Source organism: Anguilla rostrata, chromosome 13 (genome assembly GCF_018555375.3).
Source record: "Anguilla rostrata isolate EN2019 chromosome 13, ASM1855537v3, whole genome shotgun sequence".
Taxonomy (NCBI): Eukaryota; Metazoa; Chordata; class Actinopteri; order Anguilliformes; family Anguillidae; genus Anguilla; species Anguilla rostrata.
In genome coordinates this window covers 26,213,026-26,235,849 of record NC_057945.1, presented here as the reverse complement: position 1 = coordinate 26,235,849, position 22,824 = coordinate 26,213,026, and the positions used below count along the sequence as shown (strand labels likewise).

At 37.4% G+C, this 22,824-nt stretch overlaps 1 protein-coding gene across 3 annotated transcripts in view; it reads left to right on the top strand.

The window, feature by feature from the left end:
* The window catches only part of fhit (fragile histidine triad diadenosine triphosphatase), a 210,277-nt gene that overhangs the window by 67,234 nt on the left and 120,219 nt on the right, over positions 1-22,824 (top strand). For all 3 annotated transcript variants that reach the window (XM_064304976.1, XM_064304978.1, XM_064304977.1), the window contains one exon: positions 1,745-1,867. In XM_064304976.1, coding sequence (XP_064161046.1) covers positions 1,756-1,867 — 112 coding nt within the window. In that variant the 5' untranslated portion in view covers positions 1,745-1,755. The remainder of the gene's footprint in view (positions 1-1,744; positions 1,868-22,824) is intronic.

Genomic DNA, 22,824 nt, shown 5'->3' with positions numbered 1-22,824 from the left:
GGTTCCATTCAGAATGTTAATGTCTGAGACAGCTGGCGTTCTCTGTGTTTACGGGTCTTCTGGGACTCTGTCCAAATCCAGCCAGGGTTCTGCTCTGCAAGCTAACCAAAGTAGCCAAATTGATGCAATATGAGGACAGAGGCACAGTGAGAATGTTGTGCATGAGGGAGAGGGAAAATGGTCCCTCATTACCCTGAAGTTTCAGCTGCAATGTTCTGTACCTAGACCCTCAATCTGACAATGCAATCATATAGGCTCAATTTACCTTCATTACCATAATTAATTTGCCTCACCCTCTACAAGTCATGCACAATCCAGAGAAATTGGTCATGGCAATATGGTTTGGTAATATGTAAATATAACAGGAATAGGAAAACAAGGAAGTATTTTCTTTTTGTTTGCATCTGACAATAATTATTTTTGCCTGTTCCTCACCCATCCAGATGCGCATCAGACTATAACCTCTTGAGAAAAAAAGTAGAAGTTTTTAATTTTTTCAGTGAAAATATTTTTTTAAATATTATTCATTTAATTTTTATGCAATGTCCCTTGCAGTGTAAGTTTCACCAAAGTAGAATATATTGTTCTTGAAATTAAGACCAAAGACCATGTCCCCTATCGGGTGCACAAATGAATTGCTGGGTCTCAGGAAGATATATGTATATATAGAGAGGGTTATTCATGGGTGCAATAATGGTATTGAGCATGTACTACCCTTGATAAAGCAAATGCCTCAGTATTATTGCAATGACAAACTGTGAACTATGTACAGGAACTGTGAATTTGTTTAATTCGATGCATAAGATGTTGTAAATTATGTTTGCCAAGCAACATGGAGAAATATTTTTTAAAAATTGGTTTTGATGCGATTGAGACTTAATTTTCATACTTTTCTGTATCCAACATTTGCATTCAGATGCTGCGCCTTTCAGACTCAAGCCCTTTAACCCATCACATCTGTAATCAAAACGCTGTCCTTAAGCATTCAGAGCATTGCATATTCTCCTCAGGATCAGTCCTTTAAAATATTCTCTGTGAAGATAGCCTGTTAAAAAGCTCTGTAGCTGCAGTAATTAATGTTGCTGCTAGGGATCGTGTGTATATTTTATAAAGAGCGTATTTTGGTTGGATGTGACATAATCACAGAGACCCTGTTAATATCCCTGGCATCTTCTAATTTGGATGATAATAGATGATCATCTTCCCAAAATGAGACATGAAATGGGATAATTTTGTTTACTTTTTTGGTTAATGGCATGCATTCAAAGCCTGCATTTTTGTCATAAGTCCAAGCTTACTCAAATATGTTCAAAATGGGTTTCTGTTAAAGATTTCAGTACTTTTCCGTACTACCAGATTTTGAGTACTACGAGTACTGTGACGACTACTAATCTATGACAGCTGCACATGAAATCTGTCTGTGGCAATTTCACAAGTAAAGTATTAGAAGGCAATGACTGCACAGCTTAGCTGGGGGACTGTCCAACTGTGAAGCCGGCAGCTCAACATCAAGAAGGACTTGAGTTTTCTCTCTCGATGATCACAGAAAATGTGTTCTGCTGGATATTGTGGAATATGTTTACTGTCTCCCCTGTGTTTCATCCCCTGTTTAAAGGATGTTCACCTATTTGCGGAAACATTATTTCAGGATGTGGTTGATGCCTATTTAGGAAAGCCTTAGCTACCAATATCAAACTCAAACCACAGTAAGTAACAATCGTTTGACTTATCTTATTTCTTTCAGTGCCCGGAAATATGAACACATCCACATTTCGTTTTGGCCAGCACATCATCAAGGCATCAGCGGTGTTTCTTCAGACGGAATTGTCCTTTGCACTGGTAAATCGAAAACCAGTGGTCCCTGGACGTATCCTTCTTTCCTTATATATTATTTTTTCCGAAGGCCTGTTATGACTCAGGCAGTGAGTTTGTGCGTGCTGATGCCAGGCGAGAGGGTGAACTGACAGCCATTCTGGTCTAAATCAGGTCCAGGTAAGACGTTGCTTTCTTGTTTCTCTTGCCAGCCACTGGAACATTGTGTGCTCAATGGAGCATCACAACAGCCTCTGGTTGCTCAGCAACAGCTTGGTCTGAGGGAAGTGTGTGATGACCTTATGAAAAGGCTATATAAACAGATGTTTATGGCAGAAAAGTTTCAGGAGAAGTACAATTTCATGACAAAACAAAGCATGATTTGATTTTATGTATGAAGCCTATATTAAAACAGATATGAAACCTATATTAAACCAGGGATAGAACATATATTAAAACAGATGTTTTATAATGAACACTGCAGTGAGTGCAGGCAATACTGAAGAGGAGCAATCATGTATCACTGTCAATTTTGCCATTTCCTTTTATTTTACTATGTCAAAATGCCCAATACTTAGTCTGTTAATCTGATTGGTCAACAAACAAACAAAGCTTGAATACAATTGCATACATTCTGCTCTGGTTTTTTGAATAATGTGCCTATTCTCTTTTTGAATAATACAGTGCATTCTTGGCTTTGTGGGCAAGAATGCACACAAAGTGTAGTGGCAGTGTTATTTCAATGTTATTTTCATGGCCACTGTGACAAGCCTGCTTTCTTCTTTTCTTTTTTGAAGCACTGAATAAACTAAAGTGACTTTGAAATCATGGACATCCATCTGTCCAAGTCACAGAACTGTCTGTAGTCCAAGTTCATGCTGCTTTACCAAACCATTGTTGTTATCTGTTTGATGCTACAGTCATTGGGCCTCATTCACAAAACTTTCCTTAAATTATACTTACATTTGTTATTATAAATGTTCATATGAAGAACCACTATGGGATTCAGAACACGTGCGCAGACCTTTGTTTTTGTGCATACCCCAGGTGTATGATGATTGGTGACTTAATAAATTTTATCTGCAATCCTGTTCATGTGATTAGCATAAGGAAACAGACATAAACAAATACAGATAAAAAAAGAAAAAAGATGAATGCTGAAATGTTCTAGGAAACATTCCTACACACAATTTACGATCGAATGTGATCGTATGCATGTTTCGTAAATGAGGTTTATTGTCACTTCTCTGTTTTCAAAACAGGAGAATCTGAATCTGTGCTCTAAATGAAATCTTTGAAGCTGTAATGAGTATAGGTATACACACGTTTGTATGTGCCACTGTATTCGGCTGTTGGATTTTGGTAGATGCTTCCCTCTTCCACTGAGGAAGTGAGAGCGAGTGGGAGCAAAGTGGATGACCAATGGGATGAGCACACAGTGTGCACACAGTGCTCATGGGAGTTGTAGTATTCATATAGTATCACTACAAATTGACTTAACTATTTCAGATTTTGTAAACTACATTTTCTTCATAGAAATTGCTCCTGCTGAAGTGACTAGTAAGAGTGACTGAGTTACATGCCACTGCCAAATTCTACCCACATTTGGCCAGTGGCGGGTGTTAATGCCAAGCCTGGGTTTCATGTATGAGTGCGCATAGTGGTAGATGAATAAGAATAGTTCTTTGTTTGCTTGCCTCTGTGTGTAGCGGAATTGCTCTTGAGCATTACCTGCAATAGGTTTCATGGGTGATTGCTCCCCCAGATCAAAGCCTCTATTTTTTTCTCTCTCCTTTTCTTTCTTTCTTTCTGTCTGTCTTTTTGGCTGGACAGCAACAGCGGGGCCAGCCCTACAAACGCGAATATCTGTGACTGAGTGACTGAGTGAGTGATGAAGTTACCCCATTGGTCGACCGAGATATGAAGTTACACCATTGGTCGGCCGGATGAAGTGTGTTAGGTCCAGCCATATACTAGGTTTTGCCCTGGTTTTGTTTCCTCTTACTCTCTCTGTGTCTCTGTCTTTCAATTCACACACACACACTTTACTTACCATAGAACTAGTGTCAGTATTTTTCATATGATGTGATATGATTTAAAAGACTGCTTTTAACATTGTTGAAGGGTATTGATTCTTCACATTCATTTAAAGGCCACTGAAACAGCCATGTCACAATATCATTGTGTTGATGACATTATTTCAGCAAGGTGTTATTCACCCAGACTGTTACATTACATTACAGGCAATTAGCAGATGCTCTTATCCAGAGCGATTTACACAACGTTTTACATAGCATTGCATCCATTTATACAGCAGGATATCGGAAGCAATGCAGGTTAAGTACTTTGCTCAAGGGTACAACGGCAATGTCCTACCTGGGAATCGAACCTGTGACCTTTAGGTTACAAGACCAGCTCATTACCTATTATGCTACACTGCTGCCCGCATATGTTGCATGCGGTCACTAGAAAGACGAATTCATTTTTGCATGAGCTGTTAAAAATGAATAGAAAATAGATCTGTCCTGACTGGTGACAATTAAGCTTGTTGTGAAACAATTCAACTTGTTGTGATGTTGAGGTAATGAACCTCCACATGCAAAGGTGTGATGTGCCAGGTGTTCTAAGATTGTCTCCTTTTCCCTGTCTCAGTCCAGCCAAGATTCATTAATGCATGTAAATGATTTATAGTGCTATGGTTTATTAATTGCTGGAAGCATCAACATTTAATTTAGATTTGTCTCATGCACTGTTTTGTGTCAGGAAGGCTAACTGCCACTGATTTAATGCATGGTGCCTATCTATTAGCGCAATGCTGCCAATCACATATTTTTATTATTTGCAAAGAATGTTTCATATTTTATATTGTGGTTAAGATTCCTAGTCTGCCATTTTAAGGTCAATGTCTTGACCCATTGTAGAGCTTTCTATTATATTGCTTGTTCAGCACCAGAGCAAAGTTACAGTAAGTTTCTACTGTTAATGGCCAAACTCAACTTGAATTGATCAATGTTGAAGTTCAGTGTCCATTTAAATCATGTTGAAATACATTATGTCCTTCATTCCTATTACTAGTACTACTATTACTACTGGGTAGGTGTTTTCCATCTTAGGCTGTATGATATCTAAGCAATATTTGCATACATTTTGGGCTGAGAAAGGTAGCTGGACAGCTGAAGTATGACTTCCCTCGTGGTGGATTCTATGTTTCTGCACTTTATTGCTTTTCTAGTGAAGTGCTAAAACGACAGGGCCTAAAAGGGCATGCGAGCTGAGAGAAGGGCAGCCTGCTTTGGCGAGTGGCAACAACATGCTGCAGGGATCCTTTTCAGATTGAAATTCAGCCCTAGAGGGTGGCAGATTGGGATTAAACTCAAGAGACCCCCCCAGTACACAGAGCTCCTAATCAGTGGCTTTCAGAGTTCAATCAAAAACATTTCCAAACCAAAAACACTTCTATTTGACCATAAAATTATACCTTTGTCATGTTCCCCACATGCTGCTGATTGAAAATAATAATGCTATTTGCTTGAAATGAACTTAATGTTCAATTAATGTTCACTGAGGCCTGTCCTCTGAACCTTATCTATTGTATCTGTTGTGAAAGACTAATATAAACTCAGTCACAGGAAGAGTGAAAATTAATTTGTGGTTTCACATATTCCATAGGTCAATTTATGTAGATAACATGAGTATAATGCCTTTAGAACTGAAGGTAACTTAGTGTGAGCATTTACCTTTTTTTTGGAAAAAAGTAGGGCTCAGGGTAGAGTAATTGGAACTGTTAATGTGGAAAATTATTTATTCTGTATGTGTGATTATAGTATACTTGTCTCCTTACTAGCTGTTGTATAGTGAAGTATATGTAAAGTTCATAGGTTGAGTTGGGTGTCCCAGACCAGTCTCTTTAAAAAGTTCATGTTATGGATTAAACAGCATTACGTAAATGTTGTGGGAGACAGTAATTTGGCAATGACATTTATAGATTATGTTTTGAAATAAGACAAAAATAAAATTGTATTTTCCATGGTATTTGATCTGTATGTGTGTGCAGTTGACCAAAATGTATCATGGCTGTCCCCATGGAACAGACTGGACCTCAGGCCACTATAAAGGTCGAAGGTCACCTGCATTTCTGGGGTTCATATACCTGGGTTGCCTGTGTTACAGCCTCTGAGGTGAGCAGCAATTTGATGCTGATGATTTGTATATTCGCAACTTCCACATGTGTTTGAAGTTTGTAAATTATTTGTTGAGTTGTATTTTTGTTTTTGTGGTGGTTACTGGTAAATCTTAAGCCTTTAATAAAACCAGTTATTTTTATTCACTGCACTGTCCTTCATACCTGCTCCATGCAGTCAGTTTTCTGTGAGCTGTGAGATGTGAGCATTACATTGTAAGTCAGGCAACAAATGACAAAAACAATTATTAAAAATTAATTACCTGTGTGTGTGTGTGTGTGTGTGTGTGTGTGTGAGAACACATACTGTATGTGTAATATGCATGTGCTATTTATGATGTGTTTAAGTGGCAGCTCATATAATTTGTTGTTACGGGACAAAAATGACTTCTGCTGCTGAAATTATAATTCAGCTGCTGCAAATTTAGTCCGATAATTCTCTGAAATCCTGCACAATACGTTTAATGCCTGCTCTTCTTCTTTGTTGCTGTAAATCCGCATTGTCATTTAGTTTGTTTGCTTTATGCAAATGTAGGGTTGAATTGTTGCCATAGCTTATTATGCAGCTGAATCCGTAAGCCTGCCCGTGTTATCAGCAGAGCAGCATCTTCTATTATAGAAACTGTTGTGTATGACTGTTTGCATTCACATATGCGGCAAACATCAAAGTATCTGAATTTGCATATGTTTTACGCACTAACCAGATCAATTGATTTGCTATTGGACCTTTTTTTCTGTTCTGGGGGATTTTAATCCAGTCAGTGGCTCTCAAGAGAAAACTACATTTCCCTCTTCTTTTTGAATGTGAAATATGCTTTTCACTCTGAAGTCTGTGTTGTATTTTGGTATACAAAAATGGGAATTTAAAATCCAGACTGCATTTCACTTCATAGTTCAGAATATAACAGTGACAGCTGCTGACATCCGGTTATGTTTTGAACTGTGGATATGTGACATTCGTTCCTTCATTTCAATACCACCTTATGTCTGTTTTCATATACACTATACTGATTTACGTAAGGCTATGTATAATCTCTTATATCACTAGGCAGTAGTGGTTACATTCTTTAGGCCTAGATTATTTATTTATTCATTCATTCATTTGTTCATTTATTTATTTATTTATTTATTTATTGATTCAGGAAGCTACCAGTGTGAATAGTGTCATGATGGTTGACTATCAACAATACGCTTCTTTGTGTGGCTTTGGTCAGTTGAAAGGGGACATGGTATCACATTTTTGCTCGAGGTCAAGTTGACCCTACCGTTCTTTTAACATTGAATAAGGCGTTTCACTTGCAGTCCTCCAGGGTCCAGAAATGTGTCCTAAATGATGCAAACAATGTATGGGGGGGATCGTTTTATCTTTGTCAAAAAGGTTTCCAAAATGCCATCTGATAAACACCTGAATAGTTAATCTGTTAGTTTTGGGGGAAAAAACAAACGAAAAAAAAACAATCCCTGTAAACATGTTACAGTAGCATTGCTTTGCAGTGCCAGAGACGTACTCAAGGTCAAACATGAGTGAAGGATTATGTGTTTCATATCAGGCCAAACATATCTGCTTCTATTGCATTTGAATTTCTCATAGAAAAGAGGCAACCTCATCAGGAACATGTAAATCCTTTAAAAACATGAATAACACATTTTGATTAAACAGTTCCCTTCAGGATTAATTCATTACAACAACGTTGTGAATAGTTGATTACAAGATCCTACTAATCCCATTAAAATTCATAATTAGCAGCATTTTTTCCAGTCGTCCTGAGGTACTAAATGAAAACACACTAGAATGACCTGAAATCATTTCAGCAAAATGGTCATTCCTTCATTATACCTCAGAAATGCAAGTGTACAATGCACAGTCATTGATAACTATAATATTCTGCTATATAATAGGTGGTTTGTTGATCAGTTCTGATGATCAGTGCCTGATCAACGTGACAGCCATCAGACGCTATGGTGCTCCTGTGCCGGGATACTGTTCCCAGCTTTATATATTGTAAAGCTACAGAATAATGATGATTGTATTACTGACGTTGTTATGGTTATGTAACCATTCCAGATCACTGAAATGAGTGTCACAGCACAATGCCCCTGTTCTGCGGTGCTATCCTTGTCAATAATTTTATTCTTCAAACAAAAGCAAAATAAGAAATAAAACGACCACCTCATCACGTAGTGACCTTGTGTCGTTCAGATGGGAGGATGGCGTATGTAAAAATGGTCCATTACATATATTATAATAAATTTTAATAAAATATATTAAATAATTTATATATAATATATTTGACAAACAAATGCAAATGGTACCACCTTTAACATTTATTTATTGGGTTACCCCCACCTCCCCTCCATTACATCTACTGAATAAATGCATAAATGCATTTTCATCTCTCTGATGAGTGGCCATAACAACTTCACTGTGCGTTAAAATTGATTATGTTACAAGTGTGCTGCATTGCTGCCAATATAGAATTCAGAGAATAATTAAACAATATGCATAAAAGGAGAAAGCTTTACCTAGTCTGTGCTTGTAAAAAAAAGTTGGGTTTTGCGATTGCAGACCGGCAAGGGGGTGGGGGTAGAATATGCTAAATTGATAAGCTAGTGCCCTTGAACAATAATAACCAGAAATAGTGAGGGGAGATTGGTAGTTAATTGATCGAGGATGGTGGTTTCCTCAGATGGGTAAAAAATAGAAAATGGTAAAAGTTGGGTCTCCAAGTGTTTGAGCAACCCACCCAAGTAAAACGGATGTGTGGGAAACACTGGTGTGTGTGTGTGTGGGGCATGTCATTCTCTGATAAGCCTTTGCCAAACTGATGAGTGTGCCCCTCTCCGGGCATCCTCATCTTTGATTGTAAACAAGTTGAAGTGATGTGGGATATTCTTTTTTTTTTTCTATGTTATTGATTTATGGGCTATAATGGAAAGGAAGCTCCCAATACAATCTGTATAGTCTATAGTGCATGTGTTCCAAGCAATTGACTTAATGTATTTAATTGCTTACTTGAGAAAAGACATTTAGAATCACAAATCAGAACTGTAGTAGTAGTGTACACCGAAACGTTTGTTTTAGTTTCATGTTTCTTATGAAAACTGTGCATAGAGAAAGGCCACAACTTAGCTCAAAATGGTTGCCAAATTGGCTGAAATGATGAGCTCTGCAATTCATAATCACTACAATATTAGACACTTTCTAACTAGCTTGCAGTGTCAAACCGGACGCATGACTTCAACATAAGAAGTACACTCTGTGTTCTGAGACAGTTAGCATGGCTTATTAGCTAATTACCTGGTAATTGAGGTAATAATATCACACTGCAATACTAGCTTGGTTGACTGTAGGTTAACCCACTGAACTTGCGGGCATACCTGACATTTTGCATTAGTGATGTTTACTAGCCAATAACTGGTGTCTGCAGGGGCTGTTTATTCATCTCTTTATGAAACATTGCATTTAGAGACTGCTAGACTACTGCTAGAAGGTTATAAAATACAGCTAATTAAATTATCTCCCACTTCCAAGCGGAACACCATTCTGTACCATTCTGACCCAAATTAAAGATTACACAAGCAGGAGCTAATTTGGTGAATAACCTTTATTGGAGTCAACACTTCGGGAAAAATAAAGAACAAACTGCTGTCCAGTTTTAATATGCTGGGGTGTTTAAAACCATATTACTGCGCCTTTTTTATGGCACATCTCATTGATCAGATAAACGTCACCATTAGATACTTTTTTCATTATATTGGTAGCTATCAATTGCTCATTTACTGCTAATTTGCTATACAGGTGAAAGAAATTATATGGCTAAAGAAAATGAAAGTAAAATAGAAAATATCTGTTTCAGAGCAATCTTTTTTAAAATTTTTTACACAACACTCTTAACAAATGACTTGTAACAGAATGTTCCACAGAGTGCATTACAGAGACATAGTGCAAATTATAAAACAGATATGACATGAAATGGAATGGAAATTATATGATGCATAACAAATCACTACGAGTAATAGTTTTTAAAAAATGAGATGCATACAAATAAGTTTGTATGGTCCATTGCTTGTGAATGCAGTGAATCAGTTTAAAATACGAATGGAAAATTAAGGGTTTCATTTTTTGTGTTTTATTTTTCATTTTGTTCTTCATGGGCTTGTATTCAGAACAGTGAATGGTGTTGTCACCGGAGAGCATGGCTTATTTATTGCCTTTGTCAGGCTTTCATTGGTCCTCTGTGTGAGTGCTGAGTATCCACAGCAGAGACATCTAGAGTCCTCTGTCTGATGGCTTTTGACAAGCTCACCGCCTTGGCCCCTGACAGATTGACAGAATCTTCCTTTAAAAATCTCTCTGTGTCTTGGCTCCCCTCTGATGTCAGGCCCTGTAACGATGCTCCCTGTAACGACGCTCCCTCCCACCCCTCCAGGGCCAGTGTGCTGATAGGGCACTGCTGCACGCTGTTCCCAGCACACACCGGATGACCAGCCGGCTGTGTGGATCACTGTGTTTTTGTGCTGGAAACCACAAGAGAAATCAGGTCATTGGATATTCCAAGCTGCAGGACAGAATACAAAAAAGCAAAAAAGAAAAAAAAAAACCCTTTTCCCTCGTAGTGTTTATCCAAGAGATGCTCCAGAGTGGCGTGAGTTTGTGCCGTAGCTGGGCGGGGCTGTCTCGTCCCAGGCGTAGTTGCCGCCAGGCTGGCTTGGGACCATCAGGGGGAGGAGAATTGAAAGGCTGACATATTGCATGTCCGTTCATATTGCCCGAGACCACCTCTGCAAGTCCCCTCTGGCCATACAAGTCAACGGACATTCGTGCTGTCAGGCACATTTGCCCGTTTGAGAGAAAGATCTCATATTTCATTTTACAGCGAAGCTGAAGAAGTGTTGTGGTTAGTGGTGCAAGAATGTCAGAAAAACAAAAGCTTTTGTTTGAACATTTTTTTAAATCTCCTTTTTGCCATTAGGAAGCCCAAACTGCAAAAAAAGACCATTCTGATTTGCTGTGAATATTTGATGCACTTACACTACAATCTCCAATTAAAAGTTTATATGCATGGGTTTCTCTGCCAATTTCTTTTAAGATTTTTTACCCCCAAACTTGCCTTGCTAAATAATCCCTTATGCATTTCTCATGCCTTTCATGTTTTCCTCTTTGGAAAAGTCTGTTTGTGGTCGATGTCCTGTCTGTTTGTTTCCCTTTGTCAACATCTGACAAGGCCCTTGTCTCAAACCATCATCCTCTACAATCAACATCATAGCATTGGCAGGTCCAAATAGATCCTGTTGGACTACAAACACTCAAACATTCTGTTTCATCAAAACATTACCTATGCTAAAGAGGTTTTACCCAGGTACACAAAAACTCCCTGCACACATCTCTTAAATGTGTTTCTCAAAGTTTTTATGAGAATGTTTCTTTTTTTCTTATTCTCCACCTAAATACATCAAAATTCAGGAATGTGTTATTGTATGGACTTCAGTTTGAATGTGATAAAGTTTTAAAACGATATTATTTTTCTCTTTGAATTCATCATAATTGCTTTTTGTATACTGCCGCTACAGGAACCTCTGCATGAAGAACTATTATCCCTACTGTTCCATGCAGTATGGTCCTCCAGGACAAAGTTCAAAGCATTACTTTTTTCCCCATTGAGCTGCTTTAAAGCTCTCTCTGTGCTCTCACCTCTTTACGGACCTTGCTTTGTGGACAGGGGCATTGAAACAGGAAAAGGCCTTCCCCAAACTGTTACTTTATGTTACAACACATTCATTTGGCAGATGCTTTTATCCGAAGTGACATACAATAACAGTGCATGCTAAAGGTCATTGGAACAACTACAAAACACAGGTCCGATAAGGTAAAATACTCATTTTGTACAGTTATTCATAGCTGTTGCCACAGTTGGAAGTGTACAATTCTCATGTCATTGTATGCTGTTGCATTGAGATTTCCCTTTACTGGAACTAAGGGGCCTTGCCCAGTCCGTGAAAAAGAGCCCCAGACCATTATCCCTCCTCCACCAAACCTTTCTTGGCACTATTCGGCCAGTACAGTTGGCACTATGCATTCCACCAAAACCAGATTTGCCTGTCAGACTGCCAGATATTGGAGCGTGATTCATTACTCCAGAGAACCCATGTACGCCACTCCATCCAACGCTTGGCATTGCTCATGGTGATTCTAGGCTTGTGTACGGCTGCTCGGCCATGGAAACCCATTTCATGAAGCTCCTGACAGACAATTCTTGTGCTGATGTTATCTCCAGAGTGTTGCAACCGAGGACAAATTATTTTTACGCACTACACGCTTCAGCATTCGGCTGTCCTGTTCTGTGAGCTTGTGTGGCCTACCACTTCTTGGCTGCGCTGTTGTTGCACCTATAGGTTCCCACTTCACAGTAACAGCACTTACAGTTGGGCAGCTCTTGCAGGGCAGAAGACCGACTTGTTCAAAAGGTGGCATCCTAGGACAGTGCCCCGTTGGAAGTCACTGAGCATGACTGTATGCTTGATTTTATGCACCTGTTAGCAATGGATGTGGCTGAAATAGCTGAAACCACTAATTAGAAGGGGTATCCACATAATTTTGGAAATGTAGTGTATATATATATGTAACATCCTTGGACGAGATATGATCTGGCTGACATTTTCCCCAGTTTAATTATTACCAAAACCACTGTGGGGATATGGGCCATTAAACCTTGTCAAATAGTTTTATTTTCTTATTTCTAAAATGCCCTTCAGATACTCTGTGATTGGATATGTTGATAATATGATTGTTTATATTTGCAGTTTATAATGGCTGTGCTGTTATGTTTAATAATGTCAAAACCTGCACAAATAACTGTTTGTGCAGCCCAATATATTGTACTGAGCAATATTTTCATTTGTTGTTATGTCATTAGCTGCCTTAGGGAAAAAAATCAATGTAAATACAATTTAAAAAATGTTCTGTTTACTTTCAGCCCACTTAATCCACCTTTGATTAGTCATCAGTTTTCTCAATATGAATATGCCATGAATGGTAGTAGTAGTAGTAGTATTAGCAATAATAATAATAATAATAATAATAATAATAATAATAATAAAATTCATCTTTGAGTGTGTCCCTATATGAAGGCAGAGTAAGCCTTGAATTGCCACAAATATTCCAATGTTTCTCTGTGTTGCTGTGCAAGACTGTAAAAATAGCGGTCAATGTGACCGTTCAGGTGCACTGAGAGTCATCTGACCTTTCGAGCTCCACCTTCGAACTTTGTCCAGATGCAGTGATGTGCCCTCACCTTAGTGTGGTGAGCAGTTGGTGAACCACAGTAGTGCCTTAGAGGTTGTCTTCTTGTGCTTGATTTCCTCAAGGTTACGTGCTCTTTTAAAAGGAGAACAACACTTGTATCACAGCCACAGTTGCTTTGCCACTAGGAGCAAATCACGACGCACCATTCCATTTAACTGTTTAATGAACTCTGCACAGCATCGCGCGGTCCATATATTTGACCTTTTTGACAATGACTGATGGCTCATAGAAGTGTACCAGTGCACCATTAGCATGTCAAATAGCATCATTATTCATAATTACCCTGAATTATTCAGCCAAAATGAGAAAATTTAATGGAAAACAATTCTTTTTTATTGAGGATATGGCTTCTTTTGTGTGTGTGTCAGAGAACATGTTGGCTGTGAGGTTGCCACAGTGTGACTGCTGTTTCATTGTATGGTGCCTAAGACGGGAGAGTGTTTGCAAAGTAGTACAGGACAGCCCTCTAAGGGTTAGCCAGTAATGAATGTATGAACTTTATGTACGTGTCTGCTACGGTTTGGAAAGGTACCCAGTATTAGGGTGTCCTATGATTGATATTAATAGCCAAATCCACGATGCAAAAAGCACTCATTTCCAGATCTTAAAAAATTATGTTTTGACATGACACTGTTTATTTAATTTTATTTTTTTGGCTGGTTGAAATCTCAATAGAGAACAGTCAGAGGGAATTTACACCAGGCACTATGGATAAAGTGTACATTATAATTACTATGTCAAATATGTGGATTTATTCCACAGTAAAAATTACTGAGTTCATATTGCAGTGTATTTTCATTAGTATGTTATTTTACAGGGATACTTGTATTACTCTTTCTTTATCTTACTTATTTATACAGCTCTATATTTACACGATCTAAGTCTGGTTGAGCACATTTCTCAGTGGTACAGCTGCAGTGCCCCACTTGGGGTTGGGTTATATTTTTTATTAAGCACAATGCCACATACTGTACTGTTAGCATGGAATAGTTTGGCGGTATAGTATTGATTGAATCTCCCATTATTGACAGCATGTCTATGCATTGCCTGACTGTGAGCTTAATCAGTTCATCCTGAATTCCATTAACATATCCCTGATTGGGTCTGCTTGAATTCAGCTATCCTCACTACACAAAATATACACTTCATCCACATCCGTCATGGTCTTTTCTTTCTTTCATGTATGATAAAAGCATTCAATACAAAGATTTGCTGTCTTTGAATATGCAGGCTTATTGTCCTTTAAGAGAATATCCACTGTGTCCTGCATGATGGAAAATGATTTCCAGTTTGTCTGTGGAATGATTACAGGAAGAATAGGACTGCCTGTCATCTTTTATGTTCACAGCCACATTGTGGAAAACAGCCAGAGATTTAACTAGCGATCTGCTTAGCGGATAATGAGAGATTATTACAAGTCTAAATAGACAAGTCTCCAATTAGCTCAACTATTTTCAGCTTTTTATTTATTTAATAGAAAATCTCCAGTAAGGACATATTACCAGGATTTATTATCACATGACTTGGGATACTTGTTCCCTTATTGTTAAATCACTATCAGTAAAAGAGCTTGTCATTAAAGCAAGTCATTATGGATTTAAATCAAAACTAATGGCACATAATGCCACAAACTTCGGATGCACTGCCATCTGTCCTAAATGAGCCACTAATGCTGGCTCCTCCTTAAATGCTTAGATTTGGCCATGCAAGCGGCCATTGCATGCTCGGCTCAGCAAAGGACGGAATGCAGTATTTAGCAAGATATTTCTTTCACATTTTTTGTATCATTTGAGTGATTAAGACTGTAACCGTCATCGCATAAGCATAAGGGAAGCATGCTTCAATGGATAACTGCTAGGTGTGGAATTGCTTGTTTTGCGGCATGGAAGTACTAGTGGTGGTTTGAAATGTGCTGCTTGCTTGGCACAGTTTTCTAAGAGGACCAGGCATACTGCAGAATATATGACATTTTCAAGACTGATTCCTGGTCTTTGTTTTTATACCACTGAACCTGTCACTTACGTCCTTGGACAAAAGTGGAGAAGTGATAAAGTTTGCTATAACAATAAAACATAAACTCTTACTGTGTTGCACAGGTATCAAACAGTAAACACGCTCATATCTCCATAAAAGCAGGTTATGGGCCTTTCCATATTCTTTAGGAGAGTACAGCACTTGTTTCATTTCTGGGAATTGCATAGATCTGCTGAAGTGATGACTCTTCCAAATTTTGTAAACTTATCCAGAACTTATCCAAATTTATAAATGTAACTCATTTTTATGTATTTGTATTTTCAGAGCCATCAATGCTAATATATCCAACCATACAATTAATTTAAAATAATTTTTTTCCCCCATAATTAATTGTAGGTCCCGTTAATACTAAGCTTTTCTGATTTGGTTGGCAAAGTGGAAGTGAGAGGGAGCCTCCTGACCCAAGCTGGGCTGTATCATTCCTTGCCTATGACTAGGAGTGCAACAGTGTAACACACCTGGTTGTGTTCTGCCTGGGTCCCTTGGCTTACTGCTGTATTGGCTACTTCCAATGACAAAACACAACAGTAACATCATGCTATCAGTGTGACAGACTTTTGTTTTGTTTTTCTGTAAATATAAAGAACAAATTTCTTATATTTAATTTTTTCCCATGCCCACTTGTTTGTGGATGGGCCCATTTTAATATGCACTCAGGTCAAATTATAAACTCAAACTTATTGGGTTGACTTCCAGGTTACTCCAATATGGAGTGTATGTGAGGATAACGCATACACATGTACACAGACGAATTGCTTGCACTTCTATTTGATATCTATTTCCAATAATAATAATAGTAATAATAATAACAATAATACATTATAAAATAAATAATAAAATACTGTCCATCTTAATCTCTATTAAAAAATAAAAATCATAAACTGCTGAAAAAATAAACAAAACTGGAAATTTAACAAAGAATGGATGTGTCTATTTTTGAGAACCTGAAAGCTACCAATCAAGAAAATCTTCTTTCACAGGGCTTTTAAGTGCTTTCAATGATGGTAGGGAACAAGCACGACATCAGGTAGCTTCTGACTACCCTTCTTCACATTAACTGTTGTACTGTTAATGAATAAATGCACTCATTAATCAGTCAAATAACACACTGGAATCATGTTTTTAAAAATATTTTATTATACTGGAATAGGTGCCATTGATTTATTTCATTATGCTTCTCCCACAGAGATTTTCCCCTCTTGAAAACTTTTTTGATGGACCCCAACATGATGAAAAGTACCGTCTTAATTTCTTAGTGTTCTGTATGCATTGAATATGTGAAAAGCAATCAAGGGTATTATTGACTTACTGAATAGGAATTTAAATCAAAAGCAATTGGTTTCTTTCTTTTATTTGTTTTTAAAAAAATTCAATGACCAAAACCATTTATCTATTTATTTATCTAAAATGTAAAAACTTATAACTTACATTTGGTATTTTTTATTCACATAATGTTGCAATCTCTCCACATGCCTTCAAAATTCCTGTCTGAATCCTCGACTCTCTGTATTTCCAACCGACAGCTGAACTCTTATAGCATTTTATTGAATGGGATTTAGATTTTAAACAAATGACTGAAAAATTGGGCGGAGCCTTTCATTGGAGCCTGTTCATTAAATTGACAATTATTAAGATGTGATAAAATAGAGAAAAAAAAATACTGCATTCATAGGTCTCATAATGCAAATTCTATTAAGATGGAAAGTCAAATAAATGCATTTCCTGACACCTTCCACACTGAGCCAGCTGATAATGGAGTCCCAAATTATACGTTTTATTCTTGTAATCCAAATGAACTGATTGACTTGGGGTATTCATTCTGCTGTGTTCCTTGGCAAATCAACTTCTATGAATGTAATCTTGAAACACAATACCAGGCAGTAATTATGGTTTTTAATGGGAGCAAGCAAATGGTAAACAGGTCAGATAATGCAATTGTCTGGCAGCTTTAGACCATTAAATTACAGAAATCTTAAGTTTGTGGAAGTCCTTTGTCTACGGCAGGATTTTATTATAACACACAATGTGTGTGTGTGTGTGTGTGTGTGTGTGTGTGTGTATTTATATTGATACAATTTTTCCAAGGGATGGTGTTCCAAGAGGATGACCTGCTTAGAAGCCTTGCACAGCAGGACAATATCTGGACCCAGTGCTGTCCCTGCAATGTATTCTGGGAATTTAAGCTGTTTCATCTGGTCAATTTTCAGCTCCCAGTCTTGCGCAGTGAGAAGGCCAGTGAAGGAGGTCCTAGCAGCTGGTGTTGCCTTCTCCTCAGCCTTGATGAATGAGATTACTTTCTTTAGTGGACAGAGGCACTAAAGAAAGTATTTATATATATATATATATATATATATATATCAGCTCTCTGCATCTAAGCAACATCATGTTCATTATAAAATGTTCATCAAAATAATTCATTTTAGCACAAGCTTGCGCTTTCCTTTGTGGATTTCCATTTTCAATTTATTGTTGTTTATTAGAGAATGTTTTTTTAGTGCGGTATCTGGAAATGAATATTGATAAAAGAATATGCTAAAAATAAGCTCTGATTTTATCTGCTGAATCTGGGAAAAGGAACTCTTCTTATATTTCAGTTCTCTTCTGCAGACATTTCCTTCAGGATTTTGTCATCATTCATATTTACAAGGAAAGGAACCACTAGCTTAAATGTCCAAAACTATAATTTAAACAATCATTATAATAAATTAAATAATCTAAAAAAGTAAGTTACTGTTTGGACTCAGTTGGCTTTTATTAGCCTGACTGAACCATGTTTTTCCAAGGAATATGGCAAAAAGATGGAAGGTGAAGTTGCTAATTAATTGTCCAGGAGCACATCTTAGAGGAAAGGGGTGATGAGGGAACGGTTTGCCATGAATGCTTTCCAAATAAGAACCTGAAAGTGTGGCCGCATAACAGTTAGCCAACTAATTCATATTCTGCTACTGTACTTCAGACTATAGCGTGACCTGGAAGTAGGCAACACATGCTGTGCTTTATATTCTGACAGCCACAGTCCTCTTTTTATGTTGTAGAGGAGATTTAGCTGGCCTGCTTTTTAGCATGATTCCTGGCTGTTCCTCTATTCTATATGGCTCTGTGGAGCGCTTTCGTCGAGTTCTGCTGTGACGTCAGGAGGACTGGGAGAACAATAGTGGAGGAATTTGGCAGGCGTGCCCCCTCTTTTGGTTAGGTTATTACTGCCGTTAATCAGAAGTCAGCGTTCTAATGTCTCGGCCTGCTGCGTGAGGTAGTTATGGGGGGGGGGGGGATGGTGCTGTGATTGCTTCTCTTTCATCAGATTGTCAGGACTCCAGGAGACTCCCAAACGCCCTCCTGTCCGTTCCTTCTCTGGGTCAAGTGATCCATCATTTATGTTCTTTCACAATAAAAAGTTAACTATCAACATCTTTTTACTTTGCCATAATTAATGCAAAGCTGTTATATCAGTATGTTGTACCATAATTCCCTTCAGATCCTATTTCCTATTTAGCAAGTTCCCTTTGATTTATATTGTAATGATGCTGATGATGATCCTTATTTCTTTCTACTTATTAAAAAAGAAACACTACTACTACTATTATTATTATTATTATTATTATTATAAATGTGTCTGAATGCAAATAACATTTAGATGGATGACACCACTGCTTGCATATTTTTTTTCTTTCTCTATCTACCAATGTCTTTTTATCTTTCTTGTAGAATACATAAGTAAAGTATGACTGTTGAACTGCAGTCATACTTCACTTATGTATTTTTGTTATTTTAAATCCTAATAACTGCATTGCTTTGGCACTGTAGACCGCAATTAATGCCTCAATTTACGACTTTCATCAATGGGACAGTGAGTGAACCACACACACGGCTGCATTGTTAATTATTAATGATGCTAAGGGCCTCTTATGCAGAAAGGCCTGAGGTTGTTGGGGCTGCAATGTTGTCATAACAGGTGAACCCAGTCATCTGTCTCTTTACGTTTTCTTTTTAATGAGTCTCGGTCTCCTTGTGATGCAATATTATTCATGCATACCCTCTGGAAGGTGAAAGTGTTTGCCAAATATATTTCTTACTGCTGGTGTATTGATTTTCAAAACATGGAAATGAAAATAATTGTGATGGCAAAAAAATACATAATAATAATGAGCTCTTAGTAGCTAGAGGTGTTGTAGAACACTATATTAAATAAATAACTGATTTATTATGCATATGTTGTGTATTGAGTGTTTTGAGTATTCTGGGTAGCTATGAATGATTTGAATGGGATTGTACTTGGAGAGGCTTTTGGGCAGATAAGGCTGTGTCAATTTCTATTCCACCACCCATAATTTGTATTATTACAGTGTTTTTCCAGTCAGTCATGAGTGTTTTCTACCCTAAAAAAATGACTGAATAAGTAATGGTTTTGACTTTTTTTAGCATATCATCGTAATTGTAATTATTGTTATTTTCTGTGCAGCAATTGCGCTTTTCAGTTGATGTGGACTGGTGAATCCTTAGGTTAGTAGCTGAGACTCATTTGAGCAGGGGATGAATCCTTTCTAAATATGCACACTTTTGTTAAAGGATGATCATTGTGAGCACGGTCATTCCACATTTTTTCTCTTCTTTTTAAAAATTGTATTAACACTCCCCAACTGCAGGCGGAAATGTAAATACTTCATCTGATAATCAGTTACACTTCTCACTCATCAATAGAGAAAACCTCAATGCTATGATCAGAATAGCTGGGTGATGTGCAATCCCAGGGCCTTGTGCAGTTTCGGCGGGAAAAATGCAGTTTGGTTTGGTGAAATTTGCGATAATTGGAGGCGTGTGCAAAAAGCGTGGGTGGCTTGTGGTGTGCAGTGTTTTTAATTTGATCATCATCTGTACTGCAACAATTTAATCATTTTTTATTGCCTGTATTGTTATGTGTGTTAGTTGTGTTGAAGGAAAGCTGCTTTGTAATGCTAATTCAGTCTTACATTAGCAAACAATTGTATGTTTTAGCTACATATTTTGCTACTGTAAAAAAAGAAAAAAAAAAAGAAAGAGTGTGGTTCTTTCATTTGACCACTTCTTGGCTCTATTCAAATGTGCTGCATAAAATACAAAGGCACAATGCAGATGAATTGTACTGAGGTAGAGAGAGTATATTATGCATATCTCCTTGATATAAGGCATTCATTTCTGTATTTATGTCGTATTTATCTATCGATTAAGATACTATGATAAAGTGTAACAGGGCAAAATGTTATTGTGCTAAGCTTATCATTACTGCTAAAACATACAGAGAGTAGGTGAGCTATTTTTGACAATGATAATGTCCAAAGATTTAAGGTCAGTGTGTGAGAAGCCTAGAATTGGATTTCAGGTGGGCAAAAAGCATTATTATTTTAATTGCAGTTAGCTCCATAATGTTTGGGAGAAAGATATTTTTTTCTTGATTTGGTTGTACTGCACAATTTTAGATGTGTAATCAAATGATTCAACGTGTGGTTAAAGTGCCAGTTCTCAACTTTTATGAAAGGGCATTTATATAGATTTTGAATTAATAAAAAGTAAAAAGTGCTGTAATTTGTACATGTTCAAACCAAAGAGTAAACAATTCCATTAAATAAAGGCTGAAAATGTGCACTTAAACCATATGTGGATTGTTTGATTACAAATCTAAAATTGTGGAGTACAGAGCCAAATCAAAAAGAAAAATGCCCATCCCAAACATTATGGAGCTCACTGTACATTTCATTACTGAGGCTAGCCTTGTGTAGAATAGTAATCAGTGGCTAACACAGACCACACTCAAATGGACACATGCCTAATCTTGTTGAAAGCCAGCCAAGTTCAACATTAAGCCTAAAATAGGAGCAGAAATATTGTATTATGAAACAATGAACAATATTATGATATGATCCCTCCAACACACACACACACACACACATACACATACGCACACATGTACGCACGCACACAACACGCATGCACACACACACACACACACACACACGCACGCACCAACCCCCTATAATCACAAAATAAATAAATAAATAAATAAATAGAACTTGGAGGGAAAACAACAATCAAAGAAACCATGTAATGTATCCTGGCAGGCATCATTTTCTTCTACTGCCTGACCCAGTTGTGGAAGCTTTCTAGCCATGGCTAAAAGTGATGAGGAGTTCCCACTTCACTTTGCTTTAACTGCATTTATCTGCTGCTACGTGTTCATTAAAGATTATAAATGTTGGGAAGTGTGAGACAGAGCCATGCCATTCTTCCCTACATTCCTGATCCTGGTGAATGCCTGAGCATTGGAGCACATCATCAGGATCTGCTGCTAAGCTTTGAGTGATAACGGTGAGATAGAGAAATAGCGTGCTTGTGTTAATAACCATTGCACTGCAAAAGGCTGAGTGCATTTCCAGTGTACAGGATCTGTAAAGCAAGAACCAGTGGAAATGGGGTTTCAGCACATGGTAGACTGCAGCTGTTTGTACCGTCACCAACAGCTGCCACTTTTATTTCAATTACCTGGACACCAACCAAGTCACAACTCTGCCTGAAAACAAGTAAACCATAAAAAAACACAAATAAAAATAAGAAATAAAAAACATTCATGGCTGAACACACAAACGTTATTCAAATCGACTGGCTTTGCGTACAAAATTAAATCTTCCAAATTATTCAAAATACTTAACAATTTGGAATGGATTTGACAATTGGAATAGTACCCAGATGTTTTGGAATGGATTCATTTGAACAGCAATTTTATCTCACAAGAGGGAGAAATGAAGAATATTATTACATTAACTGTAATATTCTGCATACCCTTGAGGAGTGATAGATCATTTAAAGTCATGTTGGAGTATCTGGCCCAAAGCCTGGAGGAATTATTCAATGTGAAATCATTGCCTCTTCATGGATTTAACGCAACAACAGTCAATGCTGTCAATTTTATTGTATGCCCTTTTGAAATGTAAATTATTGCACCACTGTGAAAGGTTTGTTGATGGCTGTCTATAGATTTTCCTGAATATGCTTATTGATCACTTTTCCTACCCAAGAGTAGAATCACAAAAAACAAACAAGCAAACAAAAAAGTCAAATGCTGGTAAAATTAAAATTCAACGTACAGGATTTGGGGGAAGCAGGTACCAAAATAATACAGCTTAAAATCTAGTATGAAAACAAATGTAATTTTGTTTTGAAAACACACACACACACACACACATTTCTATAACAACTGATTTTTAACAATATATCTGTTTAAACCTTTTTTTATTTATTTAAATTAAAAAAAAAAAAATATTCATGTTGGTTAAATGTGCCTGTCACCATCTTTCGCTGTTCAAGGTTCAGTAGCTCCGCATGCATATTAAGTATGTAATCATATGTTCTGTGTGAAGAGAGTAAAGGAAACTGTCTCAAAAGTAGAATAAGCCACTTTTATCCTGAGTTTTATGCAGAGCAGGTATTTCTGTTACTCTTCGGTTAATCTCTAATGGTCAGCTAA